Genomic DNA, 13,858 nt, shown 5'->3' on the forward strand with positions numbered 1-13,858 from the left:
CTGGGTTCGTGCACCGGCTGACCTCACATTTTTGATGTCAGCGCAGTTTTCCCGTGTCCTTTCTTTTCGGCTCTTTGTTACATAACCCGGGCTTTAGACTCACTCTCCAAATGTTTGTGGAGGAAAATGAAAAAACTCTTTCAGATTTAATTCCTGACAAAGCAGCGATGGGCCGTGAGCTGTTCATTTCGTTACGCACAAAGGAGTCGGACCGACCGCCTCTGGGCCTCCGGGAGCCTGGTCTCGGCCGTCTTCCGTCCCCCCTCAGGGATGCATCATCATTCCTGGGACAGTGCCTTCACCCCTCCCCCCCGCCTCCTCCTGCTCCCGAGACCCGGCTTAACCCCGCCGCATTGTGCTTCAAATAGAGGAAGATGAAAACACTCGCTCACTGTACTGTATTTAAAGCCATTCTGTGCCACATTTCACCCGATAGATAGAATAAACGCAGGCATTTTGATTCATTTTCCTGGTTTAATGATCACAATGTTTTTAAGCTTTAGAGTTTCTCTCACATAGGAAGGTCTGCCATGCATTGTTGCATTATTTTTTGCAATATTTGTATATTTGAATTCTGATAATGTGACAATCCCAGCTGTTATGTTCTTTAGTCAAAAACGAGCTTGAGTTATAATTCTGTTCTTATGTAGTTTGGAGCAATCCTGTTTACTTTGGTTGTTTCTTCTTCTGCTCTGGAAGAATCATAGGGAAAAACATGAGACTGTCCTCCAGTTTTTTAAAGCCTAAGTGTGGCCCTCAGTCCAATTTTTGGTGGCCCTCAGGCTTCTTGTTGAAGGAAAGTAATACATTGTCAGAGATGGCACTTTTTACTAAATGTTTTTAAATTCAACATGATTTAAAGCAGTACAAAATAACTTGTTTACCTTAATAAATAATTTCCGTAGTCCCTGTGGGGGTAATACAAGTGTTAATGGGATAATTGGAGGGTCTTTCATCTCCCCCTGGTGTCTCTGGCCAGAAAACCACAATTACAACTTCGCTGCCACCGGGTCGGAGCCACCAATACACACTAATGGAATCACGAAGAAGAAGCTAACAGGCTAACGGGCAAAGCTAACTGCGGGATAGCGCCTTTCTTGTGTAATTGGATGAACAATGTCCCTTTGTCTTTTCTGTCAGTGTAGTATTTACTCTCACGGACAATTAGTGAGTAAAAAACACAACATGCTACGACACCTGCAGTGGCGCTTATGGCCTCTAGGGGCATGAGTTACTTAGTTTTGTTTTGAACCCAGGGTTTCTGCAGTGAAATATAATTTTTCTTAGAGACTCTTAGTGACATTGCTCAACCATTTCTACTGCATACATTCGTCAAAAATGCATAAACTATGGTCTAACACAAATTCAGCTTTTCCTTCATTGCACAGCCTTGCATTATATCATTTAAACAGTGAGCTTCAGGATGAATCGTGGTGTGAATGATCTCATCTCTCATCTCAAAGCTGCAACTATTTAGGCTACATACAGTAATGCCTTGCACAGACAACAAAATACTGTGGGGGTCATTAACCAAGCATTTGCTCGTCTGTTGCCCAAGCCCTTGTACTGTAATACACGCCCTCCCATATAAATCCACCATCTAAAAGTTTAACATGTTTTGAAATGCACAATTCTTGTATCACTATTTCTGTTTTCTCTCAAACACTAATGTGCACGTGCATTGCAGATCTAGTGTCAGGAGAATGTCTCTGAGATAATTTTCCGGCTCGTGCAGGCCTGGTTGGGGGCAGGAGCGGCTCACTGGGCGCAGATGCACAGATAATCCAGTTCGGTGGGAGGGAGGTCACAGCTGAGAGCCAGAAGCCACAGAACTGAGAGGTCGCGGGTTATTGATCCAAGAAGATTAGCCCAAAGCAGAATATATCAAGTCACATAGAAAATGAAGAGTATTTTAGGCACACGACAAAAAAAGACTCTGACATATTTACCAGACAGCTACAGTTGCGTCACACTATGAGAATGTTTCTGAGGTAACGGGTCGGTGGGAGGATAAACTCGAGGGGTACGTGAGACAAAAAGTTTCCACTGCTCTAGCTGTAAATGTAACTCGTGGTTGTTTCCACTGTCCTGAGTGAACCAATATTTGGTAAAGGAGGAGCTATGCAGGTCCACATGTTGACGGGATGAGAGAAAACACACACTTGAGCAGCAGCAGAAGAAAACTGAATATACAGTATATATAGTAGCTACTGTATATGCATTTTCATTCCAAAATCCACCTGTTTTTGTTATACACAGTTGGAGTTATATCTGCTGTTTAACCCCCACTTTAACAGAGTGCATTTTCTCCTGCTTGGCTTTACCCAAATCAAAGTTTCTTGAAAAAAAAGCGACAAAAACGAGACGAAAATTAGGTTGAAAACACAACAAAAGATTGACAAAAACATGGCAAAAATGTAATAAAAACCCACAAAAGAGCAACAAAAGGAGAACAAAAAAAGTGACCAAAAGGTGATGAAAAAAACAACAAATAAAACGTGACACGTGCCTATAGGATTTAGATTTGGGTAAAGCCAAACTGGAGAAAATGCACTCGGTTAAGAGGTTAAGTCCCCCCTGTTCCAGCAGGTTTATTTCTGTTTAAACACGAGTTAGTCCAATCATAGTTATTTATCAGTCATTGTACAATTACGTTAAAGGGACTAGATGCAAGTTGGCCATTTTATGCTCAGTACTGCCACCTCAGGCCATACGTGTAACTGCACTTCAGACCCGAGTGACAGTGCAGGATTTTAGAGGCAGTTGTGGTGAACAGGCCTGAGCTCATTCTATACATGGCTGGAACATGTAGGTGGAGGAAAATACATAATTTTAACATATTTAAACTCCGTTTAGTCCCTTTAAGCTTGTGAGCAAAGGCGATTGTGCCCGTCTGTAGTCGTAAGGGACAAAAGCACAGTTAGAAAGTGCAATATATACAGTGTGTCATCACCATCACATTTATTACGGAGGCTAATAAGACTAATGATCACACACAGTCTTCACAAATACAGACACACTACAAGGCAATCATGTCCTGGTCAGACAACTTTCAAGCATTTTCTTAAAGCTGCATTATGCAACTTTTTATGTGGAAAAAAAGTTGATATTTGTGCGTATTTGACCTTGTAGTGACCCAGCGGCTAAGTGGTCAACATGGCGCCTTTACTTTCCATCACTGTGGTCTCTACAACGCTCCAGGATCAATTGTTTGGAAGGTTTTGACTGCTGATGGACCCTCTCGCCAGAAAACCTACAAAACACTTGATCCTGGACCCCTAACCCTCACATATAAAGTTGCATAATGCATCTTTAAGAACCTTCAGAGGGGAGCTCGTTCCATTTCTTCATAGCTTCTTCATGTTTTATGTTCCACAGCCCCAACTTTCTCCACCTTTTGACTTCTGCTCTCCTCTGTCTCCTCTGTTTCTGTGAAGGACAGGTCTCTATGTTTCAGTCAATACTGTTTCAATGAGTTCATGAATAACTCCGGACGTCAGGCTAATGTTTCTGCGGTCGCACTAAAAGTCACTCTGCAACAGGATCCCGGTTCAGACCCACTGACTTCTGTTAAACTTGTGCACTTTTCATAGTTTCCTTTCGTTATGCCATGAGGATGAACTGATCTTGGGTTCCCAGAGCGCGCGGGCCTTTATAAGATGTGGCGATTGCATGTTCTCTCCGTCTCTGGGTGAGTTTCCTCTGGATGCTCCAGTTTGTCTCATCATTGTACATTACCTAAGTCGGGACAAAAGACAGCAGTAAACAGAACACAGGGAGGATGTTGAAATAGAGGCTTTCTTCTATTGAGTTCAGGCTGAATGGTTTGGAGAACAAAGCCCCGTTTGAGTGTTAATTGGTTGGTACTGGCAGGTTTTCTGGGCGAAGGGGCCACTTTTGGGGCACAGGCTTTAGTGAAACTGGACAAAGCAATGATTATGAAAGAACAAATTCCCTCCTCTTTGCTGTCTTCATTATTTGCCCAGGACTAAATTTATACTGACTTTATAAGGGGTTACATTCACACAAGCGACATGTGACTTCTAATTGGTTAAAATGGCAAAAAATATAGTATTGCCATATTTGGTGACGCAATATCTGTATAGCAAGGAGCCACAATGTACCACAAAAGTCTTCCCTCTGACCAGAATTGACTAGTTTTTTGGCAAAATAAGCCTAAAACAGAAAGAGTATGGGACTTATAAATGTGCAAAAGTTTGGTTTTAGTTACAACTTTTATATTATAGTTCCATTTCCTACTCGTGTGTGTGGACTAGCTAACAGTCTCCACTAAAGGGCCAGGAAGCGTCTTGCTGTTTTGGTGTATTTTACTGGATGGAATGTAAAACTGTAACATACAGAAACAAAATGAATGCATACTACAATCTTAATTGAGCAAACAAACAATTACAATTCAAAATAAGTAACTTAAAGACAGCTGAAAACCTAAAAAAAACAAAAATGAGTGAGCAGGCTGTTAGCACAATGCTAATTTACATGGATAATGCCATAGAGATGCTAACGTAATTAGTGCAGATCATTCTTTTGTAAATTACAAATTTGAAACATGCTAAAATCACTAAATTTGGTGTCTAATGGAGGCTAAGTATTATCCAAATACTTACAGACAGATATTTTTGTAGGACCATAATGAATCGTTACAGGCTTCAACACTGTACTAGCTGTGGGACTGGAACAGGGTCAGCCAGCCCTATGTTCCCCCGTCAACATAAGTGGGGGAACATCGATGTATTAAGATTTGGCACCAGCCCACTCTCCTTAAGGTTAGTGGCTCGGGCAGAGTCAGGGTTAAGCTGATTGATATGTATGACGTTTTACTCTCATGCGTTTTGATTGGTTGATGTACCAGCTCACCGACAAAAAAATAATAATCGCACCCGGGGAGCATAGATACTGTAACACAGATGTATGATAGAAGACATGGCTGCTTAATCTCGTCCTACAAAACCTGTTCCTTAAAGGGACTATGCAGAGTTAAAAAAATGTGGAATTTAAGTATTTTCCTCCCCCTACATGTTCCAGCCATGTCCTAATGTGTAGAATGAGCCCAGAACCACAACTGCCTCTAAACTCCTGCACCGTCACTCAAAAAGTTGTTAATTCGGGTCCAAAGTGCCGTCATGCATGAGCTTAATATAGAACCTGCAGTTACGCGTAAGACCTGGGATGGCAGTAGTGAGTATAAAAATGACCAACTTGCATTTAGTCCCGTATGAGGTCACAGGGTCTCAGGAGGTTATAAGGGCAAAAAGGTAAGAAGCCCCCCTCGCGGACCGGCTACTCCACAGTGCTCCTTCAGGCTTCCACTTTTTATTGCTGATATACAAAAAACAGCGTGGTTAAAAAATATGACACCTGGCCCAACGTTGTCACATGGGTCATAACAACCTTTAGAAAAAGAAAAAAACTCTTTGGAGCCAGGCTTTTAAGCAGTGAAAATGAGGGCAACGGCTGCTGTCTGACACTCATTCTCTTTCTCAATCGTTACCATCGCTTTGTTTCAACCAGATCACCAATTTCAATATTTTGAGATTGCAAGATGCTTATCAAAACAACACATAGACAGACTTAATTGATCACAGTAGCTCAATAAATGTAATCATACAAAAATATTCAAATAATGAATGTAAGACCACTAATAATAAGAATAAAAAAGGAAAATATTTTGTAGAAACAGCGGATTAGATACAAATCCTAATCTGGAAATATGTGCACATTTTCAAAAATAGAGATTCAGGATCATATAAATTTACATGAGGTACAAAAGATGGATGGATAGATGAAATATAATAACATATAACCCACTGAGCACTTGTGAAAGCCAGTGTTGTCCCTCCGGTGTCCTGTTTATGCGCTGTTTAACGATGAGCTCGTCTGGCAGCTCCCCGTGGACGGACCCGCTCATTACCACTCGACACAGTTAAAGGGTGTTCCCAGGTGCGCACAGGCAGGACACAGGTAACACTTAACCCCGTTCACCTGTTCATCTGGGAGCTCCCACCTGCGCCCCTCTCTCCCTCCCCCCTCTCAGCCCCCCCCTTCTCTCTCTGGGGGACACAGATGTGGCAGCTTTATAATTGCCGTGCCCTGATTTCCCCCACGTGTGCGACTCCCGGAGACAGTTCTTCCCCAGCGACGTGGATAAACCCTCCCCGGAGACTCCACCAGCACAGGCACAATGTTAAACTATAGATGAACTCTGTTTGTGTCCAAGGCCGAGACCAGTATCCCTTCTATTATGGAGCTGCTTGAAAGATTCTTTCATGGATTGGTAGAGTTAATGTTGTGCTACCCCAATATTTGTACTTATTTCAGAGCTTTCCATTGTTTTTTTCCAAGGCTTATTCTAAAAAAAATGGATGTAATAATAATCATCATACTGTTTGTCTTTTTGGTTTTATATTGTATATTATTCAGGCGACAATGGGCCATCGTGGGTCGAGTTGGAGAAACTTTCTTGCTGTTCCTTGTCCTTGCTTTACTATAATTGGTGCATTAATTCCATCCATCCATCCATTTTCTTCCACTGGTCCGTTGCCGGGTCGTGGGGGCAGCTGTTGGAGCTGCCCATATCACATTGCACCAGCCCCTATGGCTCCTCCTGCAGGTGGTGGGTCCACAGAAGGACGGCCTCATGGTTCTAACCGGGCCTGTTGGTCTCTCATAAGGAGCTTCTGAACCGCTCTTTGTCTGACCCGTCACCTAGGACCTGTTTGCCATGGGAGACCCTACCAGGGGCATGAAGCCTCCGACAACAGAGCTCCAGGATCATTCGGGCGCTCAAACCCCTCCACCACGTTAAGGTGGCTGTTCCAGGAGGGGTGCTATAATTCCACAATTACAAAATGTTATGCCTAACCCCATAGTCTATATTCAATCAAAAATACGAGTCTATTGTGCACAATACTTTGTGCTGCAATACCAAGCATCGATACTTTATTTAAGTATCACAATACTTTCAATACTTGTGTTTGGAGACATTTTTATCAATGTCCTTTTTTGCCAGTAACAGCACTTTGTTAAATGTTGTGTTAATGCACTTTTTTTTGGCATTTTATTTATAAACTTTGGACAGGTGCCTTTTTACACATTTTAAGGGGCTACATGCAAGTTGGCCATTTTATACTCATTGCTGCCACCTCAGGTCATACGTGTAACTGCACCTTCTATATTAAGCTCGTGCATGACGACAATTCGGACCCGAATTAACAACGAATTAACTTTTTGAGTGACAGTGCAGGATTTTAGAGGCAGTTGTTGTGAATAGGTCTGGGCTCATTTTCACATTAGGACATGGCTGGAACTCCTTATTGTCCCTTTAAGGTAAGTATATTACTTATCCTAATTAGGCCCCACTTATTGTATCGCAATATGTATCGGATCGGCCACTGAGTATCGTGATACGTATCGGATCGTGACAAAAGAGGATCATCCCAGCCCTATCGTTTGCACATGTGAACCACCTCTATGACATTTCCCTCATGAGTCGTCTGAGGAACCTTCTTGAGAACAACATTAGTTAATCTCTTCAGCTTTCAGGACCAGTTTTAGCTGAAGAAGTGTGTGCTGGACCACCTCAAGTCTGCAGAGATTCTACTATCTGATATACAACTTGACTGCTGCATTGACTGACGCTCTTTTATTAATAATCATTGATCCCAGTGTCCTCCCCCGTCCCGCTGCCGTCTGTTCTCTCTCCCCTTCTGGGTGGGACAGGTGTTCTCTGCCCCTGACACAGAACGATCGATCTCCAACGCTCCGGGAAACTCCGCTGACATTTTGCATCCCTTTCCCCCGTGTCCTGATTGTTATGACACCGTTTTGTTGTGAAGCCTTAGAAATATATCAAACGAATCATGCAAAGACAAAAGCTCAGGTTTACTCATAAGAACTTTAGGACCCGCGGTAAACCCAATGTTACGTCGATGGAGGCTACAGTGCATTACGCCGGGAAATGTGGGATTTGTCCTGCTTTAAAAGGTTGCAATCGTGACTTTGTTTCTTCCTGTTTTGTTTTTCAGAGCGAGGGGTTGGACACTCGAAGCTGAAGCCACGGCAGGAGCCCAGAGGAGGAGAGACAGGAACTGAGGTGAGAGGCAGAGACATTAGAGAAACTAAGGCCACATTCAGACTGTTGATCAAAGGTAACCCAATTCGATTTGTTTTGCCCATAAACGACCTGTATGTGATCTGTCCATGACACATTGACGACAAAAGCTTCGTCCCAACCAGCGGCGTGTCAGCCATTTTGTCCTCGGGGTGGCTTTGGGGGTGCTGATGTCTTCTGCTCACAAAACATTTAATTTTCAGGCTGTTAAACAACATAACACTCATCAAGGAACCACTCGCCCATTCCTGTGGTCAGAGAATCTATCTTTTAAAGGGTCTAGATGCAAGTTTGCCATTTTATAGTCACTACTGCCACCTCAGGTCATACGTGTAGCTGCACCTTCTATATTAAGCTTGTGCATGACGACAATTCGGACTGAAGTAACACAGACAGTGCAGGATTTTAGGGGCAGTTGTGGTGAACAGGTCTGAGCTCATTCTACACATTAGGACATGGCTGGAACGTGTAGGTGGAGGGAAATGCATAATTTTAACATTTTTAAACTCCGTAGAGTCCCTTTAAAGGGGGGGTATTATGCAAAATCGACTTTTTCAAGCTTTACATCATGTTATTATGTCATTCCCTCATTAAAAACATGCCTGAAGTGTTGCTTTGGCACATTCACGTATTTTTGAGTAATCTGTAAAAACTCTGATGGGATTTTAGGGATAGGTTTGCCTGAGTCCTCCTAGGAACGCCCCCACCTCCTGGAGACGCCTCCGAGCTTTCGTCACCAGCCGAGTAACCAACCACTGCTCCTCAGCAGAACCCCCTCCCCACTGATGCCACAGACAGCGTGTGGAGGGGGCGTGTCAGAAAGAGTCAGAGGTTCTTAAAGAGACAGAGGCCTATTTCAAGACATTCGCTACAGCCATTTTGAGAGAGACATTGTATACAAGGCAGTTATTCTAATTTACTGCATTTACAGACCAACAGAAGGTTTCGTCATCATTGTAGTGTGTTATAGACTGGTGCTATGTGATTGAAAAAAAGCATAATACACCCTCTTTAAGGAAATTGAACTCTTTTAATGTAAGTAAAACTGTTCTCTGCAACTTTTTGCATAGAGAGCCTCTTAACTTTTTCATTTGTTTGTCAGTATAATGGTTTGTCTGTGAAAGATAAAAACAAACTGCAGAAACAACTGTAACTTAGGGTAGGCGAGACTTGGACCTGTTAGCGATGGATGCTCCCCTCACGACAGGCACATAACGCCTCGTCTTTGTAACACTTCACACAGTATAGGAGGTAAACATCATCCACCAAGTCAACTAGTCAGGGCAGCTGGGTGGGGACTTGTTGATGGAGTTTGTAAGCTAAGTCTGCTGATTGTATGTTGACAATTGTAACTACACTACGATAAAAAACTCACGATCATGTACAGGTATATAGTTGTGTTTCGAAACTGACACAGGATTCACAGGAAGGACTGTTTTTATGCTGTAAATGTAAAAGTAATGTCTAAGTGAACAAGTGGTAGGGGCTTATAAGCTTCTTGCTTCAGGCTACTCCCTTTGAGTTTCCATTAACTGTATGATTGAGAAATTTTGAGGGGAAAAAAGTGCCCAAATAAACTAAACTACTACTACTAAACTGCAAAACATGGTCAAAACCTGCTCTAGAATCATTGGAGTTGAATGAATAGACCTGCAGTCTCAATGGGAGGAGCAGGCGCTAAAGAAGCTAAATGTCTCTCAGCCTCCGTGCTTTTCTTCCCCAGAGTTTTCCCTCATGCCTTCTGGACGTCACTTTTATGAACCTTCTCGGAAAACGAATTGTTTCTCCAACTCTTTTGGACAGTGATGTTGTAGGAATGTGTGTAGAGAGATCTAGTTCTCCAATGATTCAGTGGCTAAAATCCTCGGGAGTGCTTTGGCAGTCCCAGAGGGAGCTCAAGCCGCCCCTGGTCCCAACACTTGTAAACCTCTGACAGTTGTTTGGAGCCGAGTGTCTTTATAAGGAAAGGCCTCGGTTAAGCTGTGACATTTAGTTTACCTTTGTGCGCTAACGTTACACAGGCCAGAACATCCTCTGCTCCACCGGAAACATTCAGGACGGGAGTTGGACTTGAGTTGAATGTTATCTTTTCATGATGGTTTTGACATACGGGTGTTTTCAAAGTGTTTACTGGAGAGAACAGGTGACCAGGACGCAGTATTTATACACACAGACTGATGTAGCGAATGATGTAATGGTCAAAGTAATCTTAACCTCTTAACTCCCGCCTGAACCGAGAGGATCTTTTTGTCACGGCACAGGTGAGGCACATTAGGGCGGGGCAGGCAATAACGAAAGGGAAGTCAAACAGAAAATCACAACAGAGCAAAAGAACATGTCAAAATAAAACACCATGGACATAAACACAAGAAAACAAACCAAAACAGGGCAACAGAAAGCAGACCATGACACTTTTTCCTCACGTCATCAGATTTTTTTCCATCATTTTTTGTTGGGTATTCAACTAATTTTTGCAACTTTTTTGTAATTTTTTGGGTCATTTTTTGTCACATTTTGGTCATTTTTTCGTCAATTTTTTAATCACATTTTTTGCCAAATTTTTATATTTTTTTAGTCAATTTTTTCATTGCATTTTTGTAATGTTTTTTGTCACATATTGGTCATTTTTTTTGTCACATTTTTTTTATTTTTTTCGTCCATTTTTTTTTTAATCAATTTTTTGTCCATTTTTTGTTACATTTTGGTCATTTTTTGTAATTTTTTTGTCAAATTTTTAGCACATTTTTGTCATTTTTTTGGTCACATTTTGTCACATTTTTGTCATTTTTTGGTCCATTTTTTGTCAATTTCTTTTTTTATTTTTGAAGAAGAAGAAGAAGAAGAAGTCGCCTTTTTGTAATTTTTTGGTCAAATTTTTATCACATTTTTGTTATATTTTTGTAATTTTTTTGTCACATTTTTGTCATTTTTTGTTCATTTTTTTGCCACTGTGTCATCAATGCTTTCTCACTTTTTTGTCACATTTCCATCATTGTTTTCGTCTCAGTTTTGTTGCTATTTTCACAGCTTTTCACAGCTCGGTTCAGGTGGGAGTTAAGGGGTTAAATTGTGGAGATGCAAAGATAAAATGTACATATACAGCAGATACACAAGACGCCATGGACAGGGACATCTCCATAGATTAGATGACTGGTTATCTTAAAGGAACAGATGAGGTAATGCTCACTGAATGTAGGTCACTATATGTACTGGTCAAATGTCCATAAAGCAGATGTGACATGATGAGAGGAATAAACAGTTCCAGATTTCTAAACACTTCACAGCACAACACTGCCCTCTTGTGGTGATGAAAGTAACTACTGTATCTGTTCCCACCTGATGTCTCTGTTTATAAACGATGGAAGAGTGAGCGTGACAGTGTTAAATAGCTGTGGTATTTTCTGACATCCCTTTTCTTTACAGGGATGATTTAAATAATTTACTTTCCCCTGTGTTCCCTCCCCAGAGCACAGCCAGAGAAGAGAGACCGGTCAAATGGCGACCAACAACACGGCGGGCATCGCACAGGCGCGTAAACTGGTGGAGCAGCTCAAAATGGAGGCCAACATCGACAGGATAAAGGTGGGGCCTCATCATTATTAGGGGCCCAACTTTGTGCACACCACTGTGAGCTGTCATTACAGTAACTGCAGGCCTATTCAATTGCGCTTCATCATTATTGTGCTTAAGGCTGGGCAATATTGGAAAAAAACATTTATAATAATTTCCCATTTAGATTTATGACAATGTAATGCTTTCCAATTTCTTAAATTTTATTCCAGCGTCTCGTCTTCATCACAAATCTGTTAACCTCTTAACCCCCACCTGAACCGAGCACTTTTTCTCTGCAAGTCTAAAGCTTCTTGATAAAAGCGTCAAAATAGGAACAAAAACGAGAAGAAAACAAAGATGAAAACGCACATTAAAAGAGACAAATATGTGATGAAATACAGACAAAAAATTGACAAAAAATATAATTAAAAAAAAATGAAAATTAGAAGAAAAAGTGGCAAAAATGCGTCGAAAAAGAGACAAAAATGTGACAAAAAAGAGAAAGAAAAGAGAGAAAAAAGTGACGAAAAAAAGACAAAAAAATGATGAAAATTTGACAAAAATGTGATGAAGAAGCGAAAAAAATGTGACAAAAAAGAGACAAAAAAGAAAAAAGAAAAAAAAAGAAATTGATGAAAATGTGACAAAAAAGTGGCAAAAATGTGACAAAAAAGAGAAAAAAAAGAGACAAAAAAGTGATGAAAAAAAAACAAAACATTATGAAAATTTGACAAAAAGTGGCAAAAATGTGATGAAGAGACAAAAATCTGACAAAAAAGAGAAAAAAAGAGACAAAAAGTGACAAAAAAGACAAAAAATTGATGAAAAAGTGGCAGAAATGTGATGACTTGGTTAAGGCGGGGAAAGGGTTAGGATTAACTGTACCGTTCATTCTCATTGATGCAGAAAGATACTATAATAGCCTGAGTCTAAAGATTAACATAATAATTTGCAACATCAAACTTGAATATAATAACTTCGACATGAATAAAAAAGAGACATTAGAGCCTTTATCACACTGGATAAACATCATCTCAGTATCTGCTGTTTCTCGCAGGTCTCCAAAGCGGCGGCCGACCTGCTCTCGTACTGTGAAGCCCACGCCAAAGAGGACCCTCTGATGTCTCCGGTCCCCGCGTCCGAAAACCCGTTCAGGGAGAAGAAGTTTTTCTGCTCCATCCTGTAAAAGCGCCGCCCGCTCCTCCTCCATAACATGCTCCGAGGCTGGGGAAGAACTTTCGAAACCTTCGGACAAAGAAATGACCTGGATTTAGGTTGAGAGGGCGCGACGGCCACTGCCTTTCCGCTTGTTTGCAAAGAGAGTCTGAAAGCATGTTAACGGGACGGACGGAGGCAGTTTCGGCAGCGAGACGCGGCGCACTGAGAGTCAACAAGTGTCTCGCAGAGTTATTACGTGTACATTAAAGCACAGGCGCATGTTGGTACATTTGAATGCTGTGCGAATGGGGCTTTCCGGTTTTATTGTATGGGAAAATTAAGATTCAGTTTACAGTGGAGTTGGCGAATACTTCCAGGAGAATTTGGGAGAAGATAGAAAAAAGGACTGGTAAACATTTGTTTACCAGTTTACCTTACTGAATGATAAAGTGATTATAGCCTCTCGATGTGAGGCATCAGAGGACACCGAGCTTTCCAGATCTGAGCATCAATAGAACCCGGCTTTAAGTCCCACACACTAGACTAACAGCCATGTTATTTAATAGATCTAATAGTGTGAATACTGATTTGGGGGTGTTTCTATAGTATCATTTATACTATTTATAATTTTGAGAAAATGCTTTGGATGTTTTATGCTGTATGTGTTAAAAGTACAATTAAGTCAGTACATTTTTTTAATTGAAATTTTGAGAGAAAATGTCCTTTATATAAATATTAAAATATTCAAATATTCAAAATACAGCATCCATCCATTTTCTTCCGCTTTATCCGGGGCCGGGTCGTGGAGGCATCAGTCTGAGCAGAGATGCCCAGACTGATCCACACACACCTCCTCCAGCTGTTCTGGGGGGACCCCGAGGCGACACCAGGACAGCTCGGAGGCATAGTCCCACCAGCGTGTCCTGGGTCTTCCACGAGGCCTTGTCCCAATAGGACATGCCTGGACATGGACACTGGTATCCAAAACAGATGCCCGAGCCCCCTCAGCTGCTCCTTTCG

The 13,858-nt window shown here is 41.6% G+C and overlaps 1 protein-coding gene across 1 annotated transcript; it reads left to right on the forward strand.

The window, feature by feature from the left end:
• The first annotated feature begins 8,032 nt into the window (after positions 1-8,032).
• Positions 8,033-13,263, forward strand: gng2 (guanine nucleotide binding protein (G protein), gamma 2). Its single transcript, XM_079574166.1, has 3 exons — positions 8,033-8,110; positions 11,597-11,710; positions 12,738-13,263. The coding sequence occupies exons 2-3, from the start codon at positions 11,624-11,626 to the stop codon at positions 12,864-12,866; spliced, it is 216 nt and encodes a 71-aa protein (XP_079430292.1). The 5' UTR covers positions 8,033-8,110; positions 11,597-11,623; the 3' UTR covers positions 12,867-13,263.
• Positions 13,264-13,858: the final 595 nt, after the last annotated feature.

The sequence above is a fragment of the Gobius niger genome, assembly GCF_951799975.1.
Source record: "Gobius niger genome assembly, chromosome: 16".
Taxonomy (NCBI): domain Eukaryota; kingdom Metazoa; phylum Chordata; class Actinopteri; order Gobiiformes; family Gobiidae; genus Gobius; species Gobius niger.